The sequence below is a fragment of the Osmerus mordax genome, chromosome 6 (assembly GCF_038355195.1).
Source record: "Osmerus mordax isolate fOsmMor3 chromosome 6, fOsmMor3.pri, whole genome shotgun sequence".
In the NCBI taxonomy this organism is placed as follows: Eukaryota; Metazoa; Chordata; class Actinopteri; order Osmeriformes; family Osmeridae; genus Osmerus; species Osmerus mordax.
In genome coordinates, this window is record NC_090055.1 from 4325042 (window position 1) to 4341943 (window position 16902).

At 46.7% G+C, this 16902-nt stretch overlaps 1 protein-coding gene across 4 annotated transcripts; it reads left to right on the plus strand.

Moving 5' to 3' along the window:
* The first annotated feature begins 206 nt into the window (after window positions 1–206).
* smarcc1a (SWI/SNF related, matrix associated, actin dependent regulator of chromatin, subfamily c, member 1a) lies at window positions 207–15046 on the plus strand. Of its 4 annotated transcripts, none has more exons than XM_067237475.1 (28): window positions 207–403; window positions 1553–1672; window positions 1893–1978; window positions 2208–2307; window positions 2464–2556; window positions 2671–2740; window positions 3183–3252; window positions 3447–3522; window positions 3612–3737; window positions 4110–4228; window positions 4426–4553; window positions 4783–4842; window positions 4973–5010; window positions 5194–5315; window positions 5400–5471; window positions 5551–5664; window positions 5836–5989; window positions 6235–6345; window positions 7005–7064; window positions 7188–7446; window positions 7869–8030; window positions 9222–9277; window positions 9967–10117; window positions 10498–10676; window positions 10911–11045; window positions 12261–12552; window positions 12888–13016; window positions 13183–15046. In XM_067237475.1, the coding sequence occupies exons 1-28, from the start codon at window positions 218–220 to the stop codon at window positions 13272–13274; spliced, it is 3360 nt and encodes a 1119-aa protein (XP_067093576.1). In that variant the 5' UTR covers window positions 207–217; the 3' UTR covers window positions 13275–15046. The 4 variants fall into 4 exon arrangements, with proteins under 4 accessions (XP_067093576.1, XP_067093578.1, XP_067093577.1 ...); XM_067237477.1 differs by having other exon boundaries at window positions 4134–4228; XM_067237476.1 differs by having other exon boundaries at window positions 2226–2307.
* Window positions 15047–16902: the final 1856 nt, after the last annotated feature.

Here is a 16902-nt window from a genome sequence, read left to right on the forward strand (position 1 = left end):
GTATCACAGACATGGGATAAGTGGTTTAAGATTTACGACAAGGAGTGGCAAAGCGTCCCACTAAAATCCCTCCCGACTCCTATTCCCTAAGTGCACGTTCATATCGCGAGACTTCTCATTAACGTCCAAGTTTACTGCGGCTGCGCAATTTCATTTCGAAAACTTGCCTGGTGAGTGACGCGTTGGAGGAGAGAGAAAAGGCAGCGGACAAGAAACAATGGCGACAGCGGCAACTGCAGCGGGTGGAACGGGCTCTGGAGGACCAGTAGCTGGCCCGGCGGGTGGCGGTACCACAGTTGGTCGAAAGAAAGATGGAGGGCCATCCTCGAAGTATTGGGAGAGTGCAGAAACAATATCGCAGTTCGAGACGGTGCGTTTATGGATCGGGAAGCACTACAAAAAGGTTAGCAAACCATCGGTTCAACCTCTCTCCATTGATTTCCAAAGAACATTAAGGCCTGTATCTTTCCAGTCCATGCAACAGCACAATGGAAATGGAACATCCTTGACCATTCAATGTTTATACAGATGCCATATATTGCTTGGTGAAATAGTTGAGCATAACTATCCCAACACGTAAAAGCTGTGTTTTTTTCTCCATTAGAAGCACATGGACTATAGTATAGCTGTACCCCAAAAATAATTTTCCGTCCCCCGTCTTTCTGGAAGTTCCATTCCAGCAAATACACCGAGCCATGCTAAATATCGAGGATGTAGCTACTGTTGACTGTTTCCACTGTCGATCACATTGCTTGCATATCTTGTTTTCTTTCGACGCGTGACATTATGTTGCTATCCCGCTGCAGATAGATGTAGCTAGGAATGTCGTTAGCTACAGTCAGATATAGCTAGCAGCTACTGAACGCGCGAGCAAGCCCTACCCAGGCCAGTCACGGGACAGAAAACCAAATGCTGCGAATACGTTGTAATCATAATGTTACTTAAATGTACTTTCTAGCTACTTCAAATACTAAAGTATGGAAGTAGCCTATCCAAAGTACTGTTGCTGCTGTGGCTGTGAATACATTAATTGTGTGCTAATCGTTATGGTTGCATAATAAATGGCACACTTTGTCAACAATTAGCCTAGCTTGCTAAAGTTAGCTGGAGCTAGCTCCCTAAACAAAGACACTTCCTCGGCTGGCAATATCTAGTAAGCTTTCTAGCACTACTGTAGCAGATCTATGTTTTCATTTAAAGGTTGCTGTAGTAAGATCGCATTCAAGTTTTGCGTAATCATAGCCTACTTGTGTATCATCCATACGCTACCTTATTAGCAATTATATATTGTTTGACCATTGAAAGGACCTCATTCGACAACACACTTGTTGTGTTTTGTTCCACCACAGAGACATATCCGCACGGCACTCTGTGGTCTACATATTTTTTTCCGAATTGTGTGACCTCTAGTTTTAGTTATTTTTTGTTATCTATGTCGATTCTATTTTTGAAGAGCATATGGTGATATTGCTTTCTATGGAACGTTTGTACAAGTGAGAACAAGCTTGTAAATGGTTGTCCCTAACAACGATGTCCCCTTGTGGTTTATCAGTATGTACAGGCAGACTCTCCCTCTAGCAAGTCCCTGGCTGGGCTTGTGGTGCAGCTGCTTCAATTCCAGGAAGATGCTTTTGGGAGGAGGGTCAACAACCCAGCTCTGACCAAGTTACCTGTAAGTACAAACACACACACTTACACACTTTCTGTGTTAAAGTGCCTAAATATGCCCCCTTGAAACAAAAATACCTGTAATTGACACGTAGTTGATAGACTGCAGCCAGACTGTGTTAGTAGATATTCTATAATAAAGCTATATGTAAAATATCCTTCTTTACACAAATAGTATTTTTATGCTTTGCCATTATCAATCATTTTCCTCCTTTATTTGTCAGGCCAAAAGCTTCCTGGACTTCAAGGCAGGTGGTGCTCTGTGTCACATCCTGGGCTCTGCCTACAAATTCAAGAGCGAACAAGGCTGGTGAGTTGGGTTACTATGGCTACCATAGTGCTTTCTTTCTACAGAGTATTTAGCGTAAAATATTTATTTCAAAGCTATACTGTTTATGACAATGTTGAAAAGCTGGAGAGAAATCCTTTTTGTGTGCATATTGAGATTGGGGTTGTGATCATCATAGGGGATTTTCTTGTTTGCAAAGTGTCCTTTCTCCCAGAATTAGACTTGTAAACTAAGGCTTTGTCACGGCAAGTGCCTCCTCTGTTTCCAGGCGTAGGTTTGACCTGCAGAACCCCTCTCGGATGGACAGAAACGTGGAGATGTTCTTGAATGTGGAGAAGACCCTTGTTCAGGTCAGACATTTTCTGGAAAACAATTGTCAGCAGATGACAACCAGAACAAAAAAGCTTCTATATTGACTTAATTGACAGGCAGTTGGATAAGGATGGAAGCAAAATATAAATCATCCTTTTGGTCTGGAAGTTTAAATGCAGCCTTTGTGGTTACAGAATAACTGCCTGACTCGTCCAATCGTGTTCCTGGCAGCTGACATGGAGCAGAAGCAGGCGAATAAGCTGAAAGACATCATCAAGCGACACCAGGTATAACCTTTCAAATCAAAGAGGGAAATTATGTCTACCACCACTGTGTTTTCTAATAGAATGGGATCATTCTAATGAATGTTTTATAACTGTACCCCGTTTGCGTTTCTTTAGGGCTCCATTACTGAAGATAAATCGAAGGCCACCCACCATATATACCCCTCTCCTACTCAACAAGACGATGGTTCGTGAAACACTACGTTAATAATAATAACAGTTGAGAATTAGAACAGGTATTTTATGTGCTTATGTAGAGGTGTAACAAGATATCATGGAACAATATATCACAATACAAAATGTTTACAATATGTATCGTAGAGTTCGTTTTTACAATACGACGTCCGTTGGATCCTATTGGTTGAGCTACCAGCACGCAACCTACTCTGCACCTGGGTCATGCGTGCATTCACAGAAATCGCTTGAACAGAGTTAACTAAATTTTATGTACAACAAAGAAACATTTTGAAAATGTTTAATGTTTTGGAAATAAATCTGTTAAAGTGAATTTCAGTTTGATTTAAAATGTTCAAAATATCGTGATACGTATTGTATTGTACACCCAGTATTGTGATACGTATCGTATCGTGAGCTGAGTGTATCGTTACACCCCTATGCTTGTCTTGTAGAGGAGTGGCTCCGCCCCGTCATGAGGAAGGACAAGCAGGTGCTGGTGCACTGGGGCATGTTCCCAGACAGGTGAGCCCCTGCCTAACTGTCCTGAACTGCTATCATACAAGCCAATCAACAGCCAAAGAGAGACCTATGGTTGAGCATAACCTATTTAATACAAATTTAACATTAGTGCTCAAAGTGAATGAAGAGTGGTCTTCTCAAGTGGAAGAATCTGAAAGGAAATAGAAAATGGACTGTCTTCTCTACACTATGCCTAGCTATGACACCTGGGTGGCCACCAGCGATGTGGACGGCGAAGTGGAAGATCCACCCAGCTCTGAGAAGCCTTGGAAAGTGAGTTACAGCTGTCTTCCTCCCTTTTAATCCTCTTCATGTAGAGAAAGAACCAAATATGTCTGAGACCTTTCCTCTCTCACACACAGGTGCATGCCAAATGGGTCCTGGACACTGATGCCTTCAACGAGTGGATGAACGAGGAGGACTATGAGGTGGACGACAACAAGAAGCCTGTGAATTTCCGACAGAGGATCTTCCCACGGGAAGAGGAGGTAGGCTAAATCCTCAAGTGTGTGTGTGTGTCTGAGCTTCTTAATACGTGTGAGTTCTTTATACAAAGCTGAGGACTTGTTGTCTTTGGATGTGTTGACCCCTGAAAGAAAGACGTTTGAAGCTGTGCGTACACTGTATATTTTGTCCTGCTCCTCCGAGTCTGCTTGTCTGTTCGTGTCTACTGTCGCCCATCCTTTCCAAACTCTTCCTCGCTCTTTCACCCCCCCCCTCCCTCCACACCTCCGCCTCCTGCTCCCTCATCCCAACTCCCCTCCGTGTGTGAAACCGTTTCCATCCTCTCATTCTCTCGCTCTTTCTTTCTCTCATCCTCCATCCCTCCCCCCACTCTCTTCCCCTGGGGTTCTGATCAGTCTTCCCGTACACCCGATCGTAAGGAGCGCAAGGCCAACGCCGCTGGCAAGAAGAGGAGGCGCTCCCCCTCCCCTCCCAGCACCCCCGCAGAGTCTCGCAAGAAGGGTGGCAAGAAGGGGTGAGAATCTTTTCAGAATAATTCACAGTGATTCATAATTCATATTCCAATCCACATTTCTACATGTTTCTTGAGACTTATTGTTAACATAACATGTGCTTCAGAGAGGTAGTATAACGTTCTGCATATTCCCGTGCCTAGGTCCTTTCTCTGTCGCACCTTAGTTTGACCTTTGGTCCCTCCCTCTCTCCCCGTAGGAACCCCGGGCCCCACTGGAAGCGTCGCGGCCATCGCGAAGAGGAGGACATGGAGGAGGACTTGACCAAAGACTTGGAGGACCCCTCGCCTGTACCCGGCATGGAGGAAGTTACCCTTCCCAAGAACGGTCAGGACCACCTCTTGTTACTTGTTGTCTCTTTCCAGGACCGTAGCTCTAATTTCAAACTTCCACTTTACTTTTCTTTTTTACTCCTGCCACCCTCATCCACACTTGGCACCCTTCCTTACAATTATACATCTTTTGAAAGAAAGTTAACTGTACCTCGTCTGTCGAGTTTCTGTTTAGGTCTATTCTTTCTGCCTGTTCTTCAATCTCATCGTTTCTCTTTTCTCAGTGAATCCTAAGAAGGACAGTGAGAACACACCGGTCAAGGGAGGAGCTGTAGCAGATTTGGGTAAGTCTTTTTTATTACATTTGGGAAGAAAATTCATCCTGTTCTACATAAAACGGCTAACTGACATGGTTTAACATTTTGAATATGAAGGATAAAGTCCTGAATATATTGTTTTGACTGTCTCTATCAGATGAATTGGACGATGACACTGTGATGTCTGGTGGCAAGGTAACAGCAGTTTCTCTTGTTCCTTTTGACTACACGTCAGTGTAACGGAGGTTGTCCCCTTATTGTGGTGTTTAGCTAGCTGTTGTCCTGAGAATACCAAGCACATCTGTCTGCAATAGCATGGTGGGCATGTCTGAAATCAGTGCGTCTGTGAATGACTCTCTCCTCTGTCGCCCTCTACAGGATGATGAGGAGCAGAGCAAGTCTGAGATCAACCGGCTCATTGACTCCAGCGAAGACAACGTGACAGAGCAGACTCACCACATCATCATCCCTAGCTACGCTGCCTGGTTTGACTACAACTGGTAAGGTTGAGTGCATACCTCATTCTGTGTGTGTATACGTCTGTGTGCTTGTTTTGTCTCACGGGGCGGCCCTTTGTCTTTCAGCATCCATGAGATCGAGAGGCGTGCCCTACCGGAGTTCTTCAATGGGAAGAACAAGTCCAAGTCTCCAGAGATGTGAGTGAATAGCATAAGAAACACACCTAACACCTTCATTTGAATCAGTATTTTGATTTTTTTTTTCACTCCATGTAAGATACCTGGCCTACCGTAACTTCATGATCGATACGTACCGCCTGAACCCCCAAGAATACCTCACCTCCACCTCCTGCCGCAGAAATCTCACCGGAGACGTGTGTGCCGTCATGAGGTGAGGCGGAGTGGCCGTGTTTGGTCTTGTGTCACCCCTGTAAAGGTTTTCTGGGGCTCCTTGCCTTTTCTGGACACGTTTATTTCAGCGCAGTTTCTTAATGGAATGCCCGGAACATTCTCCCTGGAAGGCTGCCTGAGCCTGCCTCAAGCTCCTGTCTTTGTGCATTAGGGTCCACGCCTTCCTGGAGCAGTGGGGGCTGGTTAACTACCAGGTGGATGCAGAGAGCCGACCCCTCCCCATGGGCCCCCCACCCACCCCTCATTTCAACGTGCTGGCCGACACCCCCTCTGGTCTCATGCCACTGCACCATCGCCCGCCACAGGTGAGAGAAGGACTCTCTTGTTTCTGCGGTAGCCTGGTTGCGGGTTGTTGTTTCCGAATATACCTGCATACTGCTAAATCATACCAGATTTAGAACATCTACCTGGCATTTTTGGATTTTGTTTCTCGACGTAGTATGTAAGAGGCATCAAGACTTGATGACGAGAATTGATTTGCAGCTGATCTATATCATGTTAATACAAAAAAGCCATACATTAATCACTGTACCCTTTTCTCTCTGTTTAGATCCCCTCATCCCAGCAAATGCTCAACTTCCCAGAGAAGGGAAAAGACAAGCCCACCGACCTGCAGAACTTTGGCCTGCGCACAGACCTCTATTCTAAGAAAAACCCAAAGGTACAAACGTGCCCAAATCTTTTCTTAAAAAAAAACAGCATTTCCCTACCGAACTGTCCTTATTAAACACGGAACATGTCTCATGTTAGTGACACAGTTATAGTGAGTGTTGGGGCTGTCTAGCCATAAAAGGTTGCAAGCAGGTGCGGAGTCAAGGCTGGTCCAAGTTCAAATGCAAGTTCTTTATCTCATCAAAGATACAACCTAGGCTTTCCGTGGTAGAAAGCTAAAGCTAAGCATAGACAACAGACATTCTTATACTCTTTTCATACAACCTCCTTCTTGGACATTGATTTTACAAGGCATGTGTGGCTTCCCCCTGTGTCTTACGTCAGTCTGACCCTTTCCTGGGTCAGTCTATGTAGATTCCTACTCTCTCGGTCAATCGAGTCTTTGTTTGTGTATCTCCTTAGTCCTTGGTTCTACCCTTTGGTCAGTGGCCATTAAGATTTGATATGTGCTGTGTGTTGTTCTCTACGTCAGAGCTAGTTCAGCTGAGGTAACCCTTCAGTCTCTTAGTCAGTTAGGTCATCTTAGGATAACTTGAAGACAGTTCATGCCAGGACAACCAACTAGTTCAGTAATGGTAGTTTCATACAGTTTTTGGCTACAACATGAGTGATTTACCGTTTTTCTAAATGCTTTGTTTGCATTTCCAGAGTAAAGGGACAAGTGGAGGCAGGGAATGGACTGAACAGGAGACTCTACTGCTGTTGGAGGTAGAGTATATTTGAGTGTTACAAAAATGTGATCAGATCTCAGTAAGCGTACGACTTCCTTCACATGTCTCTCGTTTTCTCTCCATCTGTCTCTCTGTTTCCGTTTCTCCTCCTTCCCCCCAGGCTCTGGAGATGTACAAAGACGACTGGAACAAGGTTTCGGAGCACGTGGGCTCTCGCACCCAGGACGAGTGCATCCTCCACTTCCTGCGCCTGCCCATCGAGGACCCCTACTTGGAGAACTCGGAGGCCTCGCTGGGCCCTCTTGCCTACCAGCCCGTGCCCTTCAGCCAGTCGGGCAACCCTGTGATGAGCACGGTGGCCTTCCTTGCATCCGTGGTGGACCCGCGTGTGGCTTCCGCTGCAGCTAGGGCAGCCCTGGGTCAGTACCAGGGGGGAGGCCAAATGATATGTGGGGAGGGGTTGGTGGGTTTAGGGAGTTGGATGGCTGAGCGGTTAGGGAATCGGGTTATTAATCAGAAGGTTGCCAGTTCGATTCCCGGATGTCCCAAATGACGTTGTGTCCTTGGGCAAGGCACTTCACCCTACTTGCCTCGGGGAGAATGTCCCTGTACTTACTGTAAGTCGCTCTGGATAAGAGCGTTTGCTAAATGACTAAATGTAAATATAGGGACATGTTGAGGGTGCTGTGAATCCCTGTTTATCTCATATAGCAGCGCTTGCCACCATAACCTATGAATAAGTACAATAACTAAGATGTTATTTTACGACTGCTTCGTAAAAAGCAATGCTATCATGGCATCACGGGTAACGGCGGTTTGATTCTCGTACCCCCCCTTGCAGAGGAGTTCTCCCGTGTGCGTGAAGAGGTGCCGGCAGAGCTGGTGGAGGCCCATGTGAAGAAGGTGCAGGAGGCGGCCCGCAGCACCGGCAAGGTGGACCCCGCCTACGGCCTGGAGAGCAGCGGCATCGCTGGCACCGCCCCCGAAGAGCCTGAGAAGACCGGTACCATACTCACACACACTCTTATTTCAGTGGTTCTCAACCCTGGTCCTCAAGTACCCCCCCTGTCCTGCACGTTTTAGATGTTTCCCTGCTCCAACACACCTGATTCAAATAAATGGGTCGTTATCTACTTATGCAGAAGCCTGCTAACGACCATTCATTTGAATCAGGTGTATTGGAGCAGGGAAACATCTAAAACGTGCAGGACAGGGGGTACTTGAGGACCAGGGTTGAGAACCACTGCTCTATTTCCTACAGTGAATGTACTTATCACTGTTTGTGGCCAATAGGGGGCAGCAGAAGGCCACACTTTAAACTACAGTAGCCAACAGGCAGGGCGAGGCTCCTCGTGTATTCAGCTTGGTGCTGTGTGCGTGTGCATGTGTGTGAACGTAGCACTTTTTCTCCATATTTACCACAGCATTTAATCTTGGAGCGACTCGTTCATTTTGCTCAACTTGGTTCACACACAGCCCTGTTTTCACAATTTGGGAGCAATGTAGAGGCATTATCAAATTGTGTTTGTGTGTGACTGTGTGCTCGGCTACCGTGGTAACTACTGGATTAGAACAGCAGTGGCAGATGGGGTGGGTTGGGGGGGAGGGAGGGGGACTGAAACTGGGTCAGATCACTGCCATGTGCCATGGTCTTCAATACACACAAGCTCTGAATCAGCCGGCTAACTATGAAGGCAGGAGTCTGTGCGTCTCGGATCCTCCAACGGGTCCCTGCTAGCATTTACCGCCAGCGGGCGCTGCCAACTGGCACTGCACTAATCTGCACTGCCGACGGCACTGCACTAGTTACACCTAAGTGAATGCACAGAATAAACAAAAACAATGCCCAAAACCAACAAATGGACCCAAAATTCCTCCTGTAATTACCCTGTTAAAGCGCTCATGCATGGGCTAGTTGGTACCGAGTCTCTCAACGCATGCATAAGTCACATCTGTGGCCCTGATCATTCACATGCACACACACAGACGAGAGGTCGGCCTCTCGAATGTGAAGACACAAATATGCTTCCAACCAGTCTCATCTTCACATATGACGGTGATCGCCAGCACTACAGGCAGGGCTCGCAACAAATTTAATTTCGAGCCCCTGACTACAGGTGATCTTTTAATGCATCGTCTGTGCGAGTCCCTCTTCTCTGACGTTCACACTTCCTCTTTGTCTCCGTGGCTCCAGAGGCCCCAGAAGCAGAGAAGACGGATACAGACTCTGACTCCCAGCAGCCAGACAAGGTAAGACTCCCTCAGAGGTCAACGGGTGTTGCTGCCCAGCGTGCGTCGGTCTCTCCACTCTGTTCCCCAACATCTTGGCAGGGCCTTCCTCTGTCTCCCCCCCCCCCCCCACCTGTATCACTCCTCTCCACTGTTTCTACTTCTCTTCCTCTTTTTCTCTCCAGTCATCCATGAACCCCGTCTCTTAGTGTTTTGGGAAGGCCCCTGGGGCAGATGTATGCCTATAAAAAAACATTAGTCGAAGTTAGCCTGCGCTTCACTGGCCTATTGGAAGCTCGATCTTCATTAACATCCATTAACCTCTGTCAGTGATCCATTTTAGTGTTGAGATTCTACAAGTTTATTTTATTTTTTGTTAAAAAATGTTTACATGAGCAAATTAACCTGGTTAAATTGGCAGGGTGGTAAGTGAGGATTTGTATCTTATGTGCTTTGATTCCCGTTAAATTAGTGTTTTTCTTATGCTAATCAGCTAATAAACTTATCATTCCTCTTTAATCTTTTTCTTAGATTTTTCTTTAGTTTCAGTTGTGTGTCCTCTGATGGCCTAATAGTCATATGACCTGTTGGTCTCTTTCTCCTCATGTCTCCTTCAAGTTGTGCTGCCTCTTAAGTTGTCGGTTTTCAAAGCTTAGCCTCGACTTCTTCTTTCACCTTCAACCTCACCTGCTCTGGTGTCGCCCTCTCAGGCAGAGTCCAAGGACGAGGCAGAGAAGCCCAGCGAGTCTGCAGAGAAGCCAGCGGAAGGAGAGAAGGTCAAGAGCGAGACCGTCGAGCCCTCTGAGAAAGAAGGAGAGAGCGACGGAGCAGAAGACAAGACAGCAGCAGCAGCAGTCACAGGTACGATGGAGATGCCCAGGAATGGGAGTCAGATGGCTGAGCGGTTAGGGAATCTGGCTATTAATCAGAAGGTTGCCGGTTCGATTCTAGGCCGTTCTGAATGACGTGTCCTTGGGCAAGGCACTTCACCCTACTTGCCTCGGGGGAAATGTCCCTGTACTCACTGTAAGTCCCTCTGGATAAGAGCGTCTGCTAATGACTAAATGTAAATGAATGCAGTCTTTGAATCTGGTTCAACAGCAGTTACTTAAGTTTCAAATCTTCATCTTTCGTTTCCCTCCAGCCTGATTTCAAACAGTAACCATGGCGTAGCTTAAGCCAGGCTTCGTTTAATATATGTGCCCGGCATGCAAGTGATCTGTTTGGCTGTCCGCTTTCAGACAAAGACAAGGAGGAGGCCATGGAGACGTCGGAGGAAGACAAGGAGAAGGAGGAGCAGGAAGGCACCACCGAGGAGGAGGACGACGAAAAGAGGAAGAAGCTGGAGCCAGATGGGGGAGAAGGGAACATCGCCACGGCAGCCGCCGCCGCCCTGGCTTCTGCCGCCACCAAGGCAAAGGTGAGCTCCCCCTTCGATGGGCACATGGCTGCATGTATAACCAACCTTACCCAGAACCACTGGGCTCTACCCTGTGTGATATACTGTAGATGTTTGTACTGAGACGTGAGTGTGCGTCCAAGCAACCAACCTAGTCATACTTGAGCTCTGGGGGACACTTATGGTGCTTGACCGATTTATTCGTTCTCCTCTTCTGCGTCCTTCATCTCTCCCTCCTTCTCTTCATTCCTCCAGCATCTTGCAGCGGTGGAGGAGAGGAAAATCAAGTCCCTGGTGGCCCTGCTGGTGGAGACGCAGATGAAGAAGCTTGAGATCAAGCTCAGGCACTTTGAGGAGTTGGAGACCATCATGGACCGTGAGAAAGAGGCAGTAAGTGCTGTGCTGAAGGCTGGCGGGGAATATATTAGATGGACCCGTGGACCAAGAGAGACGTTTGGGGCATGAGGCCAAACAATGCAATGTCTAGAGTGAAAGAAAGACGCCTTTGTTTTATCAACATTTTTTATTCTATAAAATAAGTGATTTTGTTTAATAACAAACCTGCCCTTGCTGTATGGACAGTGTTCTGCGTGGGCGCACAAACACGTGCACACACACACACACACACTTCTGCTTACAAGCTTGCCTGTGGTTGGTCCTTGGAGATGCCAGCGAGAGTGTAAAGCTCTGTTGAGCGCCAAGCTGCGGACCGTAGCCCAGTTTAGCAGCCGTAAATAGTGCATGAAAAAGGCCCTATTTTACATAACTCTCTGGAAGAGCACTGAGGCTCCCACAGCTACCATAGGCTGTAAAACACTGGGCTCTAAACACACACCACGGTAGCCCTCTCGTACACACACACACACACACATGCAGACAGAGGGTAGAAGTAAAACGAATTAAACATAAACAAGTACCAAATAAGGCTGCACTTCAGTCTTACCATTCTGAATTCCTGCTTGCTTGTGTTATGCATGGAGAAACATCTGGGATCATCTTTGTTCAGGCGTCTGGGTAGTTTCCCTTAATGAGTCTTGGAGTGTTTTGCTGTTTATAGATTGATTTTTCAAGACATTCGTCTCTTCTCAGCCCCCCTCCCTCTTTCTTTTCCTGTATTGTCATGTTTAAAAAAAAAATATATATATATCAATCCCTTATTCAGTCACTCCCCTCACTTCTGTCATGGGAGAATCTATCCTCTCAAATATCTTAATACTCTCATCTTCTCCTCTTAGCTGGGTCTGAACAGGAAGTCATCCCCCCCTTCCCTTTCTGATAATTGTGGTCAATGGAAGACTCTTTCAAGCTTTCTCCTTTTAGCGCTAATTATATTGCTGAATTGAGAGCACAGGAAACGACACAATGAAAAGGTAGAGGAAGCGGCGTTACGAAGCCACTAATGAACTGCATGTGACGTGTTGCAACCGAACCACTTATGCTTTTACTCTCATGGTACGCCATGGCTATTGATTCACTTTGAAAGATGGTGATGACACCTTAATAAGGTCTTTCGCCCCCTCTCTCCCTGTCTCTCCCCCTCTCACCCCCTCCCTCTCTTTCTCCCTTGCTCTCTCGGTCCCGCTCTCTCTCTCTCCCTCTCCCCAGCTGGAGCTGCAGAGGCAGCAGCTGCTGACAGAGCGACAGGCCTTCCACATGGAGCAGCTCAAGTACGCTGAGATGAAGGCCCGCCAGCAGATGGAGCAGCAGCAGCAGCAGCAGGGCAGCGCCACAGCCGGCCCTGGCCCTCACCATGGCCCGCCCCCAGGCATGCACCACGGAGGGCCCCCCGGACCCCCCCACCACGGCCCCCCGCCCGTCATGCACCCCGGACACCCCCCCGGCCCTGGCTTCGTCCCAATGCACCACCCCATGGGCCCCCACCACCCAACTCAGACAGGTTAGATGATGTTTATACAGATGGCTGAGCGGTTAGGGAGTCGGGCTATTAATCAGAAGGTTGTTGGTTTGTATCCCGGCCGTGCCAAATGACGTTGTGTCCTTGGGCACTTCACCCTACTTGCCTCGGGGAGAATGTACCTGTACTTACTGTAAGTCGCTCTGGATAAGAGCGTCTGCTAAATGACTAAATGTAAATGTATACCCACATCTGACCGTTAACTCTGGCTTCCATCAAAAGCTAGTTTGATATCTTCTGATCTGGTTAATGGGAGAGATTTGACAAATGTCATGGGGCTGACGCTGTTGTTCACGCATCATCTTCTACTCCTCCAGGACCAATGGTAGGTCCTGGCCAGTCCATGCCCGGACGTATGATGACAGGCCCGCCCCCTAGTGGCCCCCCTCCTGGCAGCATGCCCACCATGATGGGCCCCCGCCACCCAGGAGCCCCAAACGGCATGTGTGAGTGGCTAAGCCCTGAATCTTTTCAAATGAAAGTGTCAGTAAACATTTCCCAAACCAATGTATACATGTGGTTTCTATGAAGTCATTTCTGCCATCTGGCAAGGTTGGGTTGTAGTAATAAGAATTGTGATTTAAATGGGAAATGTTATGTATTCTTCTTCAGACCCTGGCCCACCACCCTCACAGCCTGATGGGATAGCACCGGTGCCTGTGGGTCCTCCAACAGCTGCCCCTGGACGAGTGTCAGAAAACTGAGGCACACACTTAAAATTCTCTTCCCCCATTGATGGCCTTTTCTATTGTCTGGCTGTTCTCTCAACACCCCCCCCCCCCCAAAACCACACACGCGTGCGCACACACACTCAGGGCTCAATGCAAGGGTGTCCCAAACTTTCACGCAAGAAAACTCACCATATTCTTTTTCTACGAACACACACAAACACACACACTCAGGGCACAGCGGCGAGGGGGCTGTGTGACTCTGGTTCCCCTTGTCTAGTACAAACACTGTTTTTTTTTTTGTTTGTTTTCGGGGCAGGTCTGGGTTTGGAGCCCATCTTTTACATCAGGCTCCTACTGCTCATGTACTTGAGCATATATAGCATTCTTCTCAGTTTAAAATAATTGGGAAGCCATTCAAGGGAGGGATTAGGAACCTCTTTCTTACTGCTCCCCCTCTCTCTATTATATCTCTTTAGAATTACACTGTAGCCTTTTCTTTCTCAGTAGTGCACACCCACACACACACAAACATGTTTCTCTCTGGTGCCCCTCTTTGCCTTTCCCCTAATGGAACACCAGGGGGAGCGAATTCGATTTGAGGGCTAATTAGCATTTCAGGGACGTGCATGTTTGGCAACTGCATGGAGCTAGCGCTTTTACACATGCGCACAGAGGGGATCCAACTACTCTCACACACACCACTTGTCTCACTGAGAATCTACCTCTCCACTTTGCCCCTGTACTATACACTGTAGGGATGTGTTTGTGTGTGTGTGTGTATGTTGGGAGTGTCTACTTACTTGCTTACGACAGACAGGGAAGTTTGATGACTGTTCGCCCTGCTGCCCAGCCCCTTTGCCCCTAAAATCACTTGGGTCAGGCCACCAATCAATTGGGGGGCACCCAGAAACCTATAACTCAAACTGCCAGCCAGGCATAACGCGTACACACTTGAACACACACGCAAACACACACACAAACTCCTAGCCGTTGAACTTCACTGGAGGCTGCTTACACAAAAATAAACTTTGCTGGACGCTCCTCCGATGCACTGGAGACTGCACACCTACAGAGATATCCAACTGACCTTCATGCAGCCTTTTAGAGAGCTAGACTTGTGGTGATAAATGAGAAACTGTGCTCTTCCTTGGTGGAGTGGGCTTCTAGCTGTTTTAGGTGCTGGTAACGTAGTCCCCCTTCCCCTGCCTAGTGCTACCTCGCATCACCTCTAAACCCCCCCCACCTCCTCCTCCACTACACCCCCCCCCCCCACCTATATCCGCTAGTACTGTTAGTATCGCTCTTCTCTGCTACCTCTTTGTATCTCCTCTTTGTTCGTCTGCTGGGTATCTCTCCTAGATACCTACCTCTCAAAGCACCCTTTCGCTACCTCTAGTATGCCTCTCTTCCTTTTTTTTTCTTCCTTGCCCACACGACTGCTGCATCACTATTGTCCCTCTCATCCCCATTCCTTCGGGTAGAACATCTGCTCTTTCAGAAGTATAATACACATGCCCACCACCCCTCATTCACATTCACACACTTCCTCACTCTATCTTTCCAGGCTGTTATATCACACCACCAATGATGGGACCCCCCTCCCCTTCTTTCCTTTCCCCTTACATATATCTTTTATGGCTACTTTTTTGTGTTACGGTAATGTATTTTTAAGAATAAACTTTGTGTAGATCGAGTTATCTTTGTTCTTGGAAGTTTGTAGCATTGTATTTTGTTTATTTTTATTTTGATCAGGTCTGTTGGTACTTAGACCTGAACAATGTCTAATAAACTGTTTTTTTTTTGTATGAAGAAGTGTTTGATTGTCTTATGTACTGTATTTAACATATAGGGAGAGAAATCCATCTGACAAGTGGCAACAGTTGTAACTTATTTACATGTGCAAATGTAGTATGGCATTAGGGTGTACCTGTAAACATTGACTAGGCATTTCTATTGTCTTGCTTCACCTAAAATGCTGTGTCTTTAGAGAGAGGGATTACTTGTCTGCTGGGTCCTTTGTTTAGGGATTAAGAATACTTTTACAAAAACATTATTTAGAATGGTTAGCCCTTTAAGCCTTAACTACACAATATACAAACAACTACTTGTCAAATACATAACCCAATAATTGACAGAATACACTATTGACTGGGCTTGAGATCTGTCATGGTACTAAATGTCCCTTTGTCAAAGCCGTTTTAAAAAGCGAGCTCATCATAACCAATTAAATATTCAGAATCAGTTTTTTACATATGAAACAACTGTTCTCTGTCCGAACACTTAAAAATGAGAGACTAACGAGAGGAGCTGTTTGTGAGTTTGTTTTGCTGTCTTAGCTTAGCGACCCCATGTGAAGCATCTGTACAGTATATATGCATACAGAAGAGAAAATATTATGAGGAAAAACAGCTTCCTGATGTAATTTAATCCCTAATCCCCAACAGGCAACAGTGTAATCTGGCCAGAGGAGGGGATTTTTCTCTGCACAGGGAGATTGACCATAAGGATGTTATTGAGAGGGATGAGGGGCGCGATTATTTTCTTGATGGAACAGAATAGATGGGGGGGGGGGGGGGGTGTTGGCAGAGGTGCCAATTTTAGATTATGTGCCAAGTAGGCACATCTTTTTCTCTCAAGTGAGTGTATAAATGATGAGTCGTCAAAAGGATTACAGAGCATCTATTTACAAATGTATCCTGTCATTTGCGTCACTCATACTTGAGGGTTTTAAGTTTGCTTGTGTATTTTCGCCCTTCTGGTTATAGTTAAGATGTTCATGAAGGGTGAACTGCTCAATGTGCTAAAAAAAAAGAATGCCAAAGTATATTACACTCTTAATGCTGTTTCTAGCATTGGCAGTGGTCTGAATGACAATGACATGAGAGCAGATAATTATCGAATAGTAAGCAAAGAAGACTAGGAATTGAGTCTGAATACAAAATGTATTGTCAGGTTTAAACATTGTCCTGACCCCCCTCACCCTTCATAAGTCTCCTTTCATCTCTTTGTTCATCATTTGCTTCCCTCCTTTCCACATCTGCCCTCCTGCTGCTGCGAGCGGTTGAAAGCACCCTTGGAATTGTTCTGATTTTTCACATTTTCACATCCCGCACTCCTATTCTGCCTCTTTTTGTCCTACCCTCTCTGTCTCCGTGTTCCTCTCCCACCTCAGCTGTGAAAGAAAGCCAACGCGGAGTATACTGACGAGCTGCGGAGCTGAGAGACCCTGAGTTTGTACAGATGTTTCATAATTAACACCCCGCCTCCCACAGCTGTGCCGATTCTGCCACTACCGATGAGCTTTACACTCGGCGAGTCAAGCGTTCGCTCTCCTTCATGCTCTCCTACTCTCATATCTCACGTGGCACTCACCTTGACTTTTAGCTCACCTGTTCTGGTTCTGTCTTTGGTTTCTGGCTCTCTTTTCCTATTTCTCTCCGTTATATCTGTGTCACGCTATTCTGTCCTACTTCCTCATATATTTTCTGTCCATTTGTTGTGGAAGTGTTTCAGACCAAGTAATTAGCTTGAATACCCTGTTATCAAGTAAGACATGTACGTTAGCACACTGCGTAAAAGATGCTTCTACATCAGTCAACGGAAACATTGACCATAATGGCAGTTGCACTAATGTTCGAAGTGGCTGTTATTGAAACCTACA